This window comes from Lactuca sativa, chromosome 4 (assembly GCF_002870075.4).
Source record: "Lactuca sativa cultivar Salinas chromosome 4, Lsat_Salinas_v11, whole genome shotgun sequence".
NCBI lineage: Eukaryota > Viridiplantae > Streptophyta > Magnoliopsida > Asterales > Asteraceae > Lactuca > Lactuca sativa.
In genome coordinates, this window is record NC_056626.2 from 24,125,445 (window position 1) to 24,128,399 (window position 2,955).

The 2,955-nt window shown below is 35.6% G+C and overlaps 1 protein-coding gene across 1 annotated transcript; it reads right to left on the reverse strand.

Moving 5' to 3' along the window:
* Positions 1-658: 658 nt before the first annotated feature.
* On the reverse strand, positions 659-2,696 carry LOC111888797 (alpha-1,3-arabinosyltransferase XAT2). Its single transcript, XM_023884905.3, has 3 exons — positions 2,503-2,696; positions 2,135-2,212; positions 659-2,022 (listed from the first exon to the last, which is right to left on the reverse strand). The coding sequence occupies exons 1-3, from the start codon at positions 2,642-2,644 to the stop codon at positions 881-883; spliced, it is 1,362 nt and encodes a 453-aa protein (XP_023740673.1). The 5' UTR covers positions 2,645-2,696; the 3' UTR covers positions 659-880.
* Between the last annotated feature and the right edge of the window lie 259 nt (positions 2,697-2,955).

The following is a 2,955-nucleotide window of genomic DNA, read 5'->3' on the forward strand; positions in this document are numbered from 1 at the left end:
CTTTGGATTTGCAGTCATCACGTGAAATAATCTGAAGTAATTCGGGATCACATATGCTATAGAATCAAGCCTTGAGATGAGCATCTACAGAGTGCCATTCTTCATCATCTTCACTAGTAGGTTTAGATGTACCCTTGATATGTCCATAACTTATGGTACCCCGACACATGTTGGAGAAAATTTGCCTCCACATTTTATACTTAGAACCATCAACATTTAATTAGAAACTAAATTGGTTGTAGATATTAGTGAGAGAATAAACCAATGATAGTTTATATGGAACCGTGGATGAGGATGAGGCCAAAAGTGTGGACATAATTGGGGCTCATGAATATAGAATCATCAAGTGCCACTGAGACAGAAAGTAGCAGCTACGAATGTTGGCAGACAGAAGTGACGGAAGCCAGTTGAAAACTCAACCAGGGATCGGTAAGAGGTTGTAGAGAGAAACGATGATGGTGGCATCGGCAGGAGGCTGTAGAGAACAACGATGAAGGTGGTTGTAGGGAGAAACAGTCGGCTATACAAATCAACGAGAGTGAGTGAGGCAGGCAACCATTTTTTGTGTTTGGGAATGCTTTTGAGAGATCGGACGTGAGGGGACAAGAGGGTATATACTCGATCATAGCTAAACTCTAGCTTGATACCATGTTAACCGTGTAAAAGACCCCTTTTGTTAGGGTTTTTCATTGCATGGAAATGTTACATAAGGGATCCTAAACTATACATAATGTATAAAATAGACAATAAACTAACAAGTCTATTTAGCAACATTAACCCTTGCTAATAATATATACTCAATCATAGCTAAACATCTGTTTATCTAAAACAAAAAATCTTAACTTTGATTGCTATTACATGAAACAAAAAAGAAATAATTCTACGAATGGAGAAGTTCAAGGGCTTTTGATAGTGTATCTTTGAATCTAGTCACATTGAGCATTACATTTTGTTTATCCAAATAAATTGATTTATAAGGATCCCAACCTTTCTTTTGAATTGAAATTGGATCCATGAACACCTGATGATTAAGTGAATATTTCTCTATCAAAGTGCTTTCCATTTTGTTTATCTTATACTCCAAGTACTTCAAACCCATTGTCGCTGAAGGCACTCCAAAATAAGTGTTTGCTATCCAATCCATGTTGCCTATTGGAACGACTTGTATCAACACACCATTTTCAGGAAGAAAAAGCATATTGGTTATCCCAGCACCATGAACTCCCATCATCACATCACATGAGTTTACAAGCCTTGAAACTTGCGTAAGATTTGCATTCATCTCAGCCACAACCACCTCAAATCCTATATCTTGTGCTGCATGAACCACGTCTTTCACATTCGTGAAAGTTCTTGTTTTTTTTCTTGAAACTATAAGGAGCCGAGGTTTTTTGGCATAATCATTTGTTAACTTTATAGCGGTTGATCGCTCTAATGAATAGGAACTTCTCAAGAACCTTGTGAAATCCTTCACCGAGTTAGTGTATAGCTCTTTTCCTTCATCTTTTCTAAGACCCACAATCATACTCGGGAAGCAATGTACTTCATTTCCTTCGTCAATATCAATGATTTCGTACCTCGATAATTTATCTAATACTTCTTGGAATTTTCTAGTCCATCCAGACCGTTTATTGGCCACGAGAAACTTCACTTCACGATTGAATTCTCGAGAAGTTTCGTAAAGAGGGATGATGACATCTGTAAAGGCATGAAAATTGTTACCGGCGTAACCACCAACTGAAAAGACTATGGCTGGTACATTGTGAGATTTGGTGCATGTGGGCATGGTTTCAATTTTTTCTTGGATCACTTTGACAGTAAAGTTTGTTACACTTTCCATTGCACTTATGTCACCTTTACGAGCATAAGGCTTTATGGTCCATGAGGCATTTTTTCGGTGCGAAGATAACACAAAAATGGTGGAGGAATTCCCTTGAATTCTTACATCGCCCTTCATCTCACAACTATCTGATCTTTGTTTTGAGGTGTTGCAAATTTGCTTCGTTTCTTCTATTTCAACATCTAATAATAAAATCAAAGTTAATTTGTTTGTTGGATCATCTTTTGCTAAAAAAAGATTTAAAAAAATAGTTGGCATGATTTTCAACTATTAATTATGTGACCTTGTACTTACAAGCTTCCAAGGGTTTGGTGGCTCTTTCGGAAACCATCATCAATTTGAGCCCATCAACCAACGTCAACCTTAGATTCGCTATGACAAAACCACAAAATCAACTCATAAGGATGTATAAAAAATAAAAATAAAAATTTCAAAATTTGGTTATAATTCTAATTTTTGAACAATGTTAACAAGTTCAATGATAAGCCGTAAATACAAAAAAACTGAAAATACAGTGATGAAATGTGTATATGAAACAAAACTCATTATTCTTATAAGTGATTAACACCTTGAAAAATACATGGATTATGGGTGAGTAAAAACCTTTGGCATGGTAGCGATATAAAAAAATTGAGAAACTTGAAATATATATCGCGACTTACAAACAGGTAAAGGGCCGAGGTAAGGCTTGAACACGGTGCACAAACAACATGTGACTATAATACAAGCAACCAATGCACCATACCCGAATCTTCTCTGGTCGTGTCGACTAAAGCTTCGAGCAAAAATCTCATCGTATTTCATTTTCCTCTTTCTATAAAAATATGTCAAAGAGGTACTGATTGAATCTATGAGAAATGGCCATACACATATATGGTAATATGGGTATATATGCCTAGCTTGTATATATATAACTATATAATGACCTGCACTAAAGACGAATGAGGATTTCTTTTTTCGTGATTGGTGCCCACGATTTCAATATAGGGTGTTGTTATTTAGACAGTGACATATGAGTTGATTTCGTGATTTTTTTATTAGAATACTAACATATTACATATTTAGTCCTTATAATTAAAACGCATTTTCAGTTTTTATCTATTTTTATGTGAAAA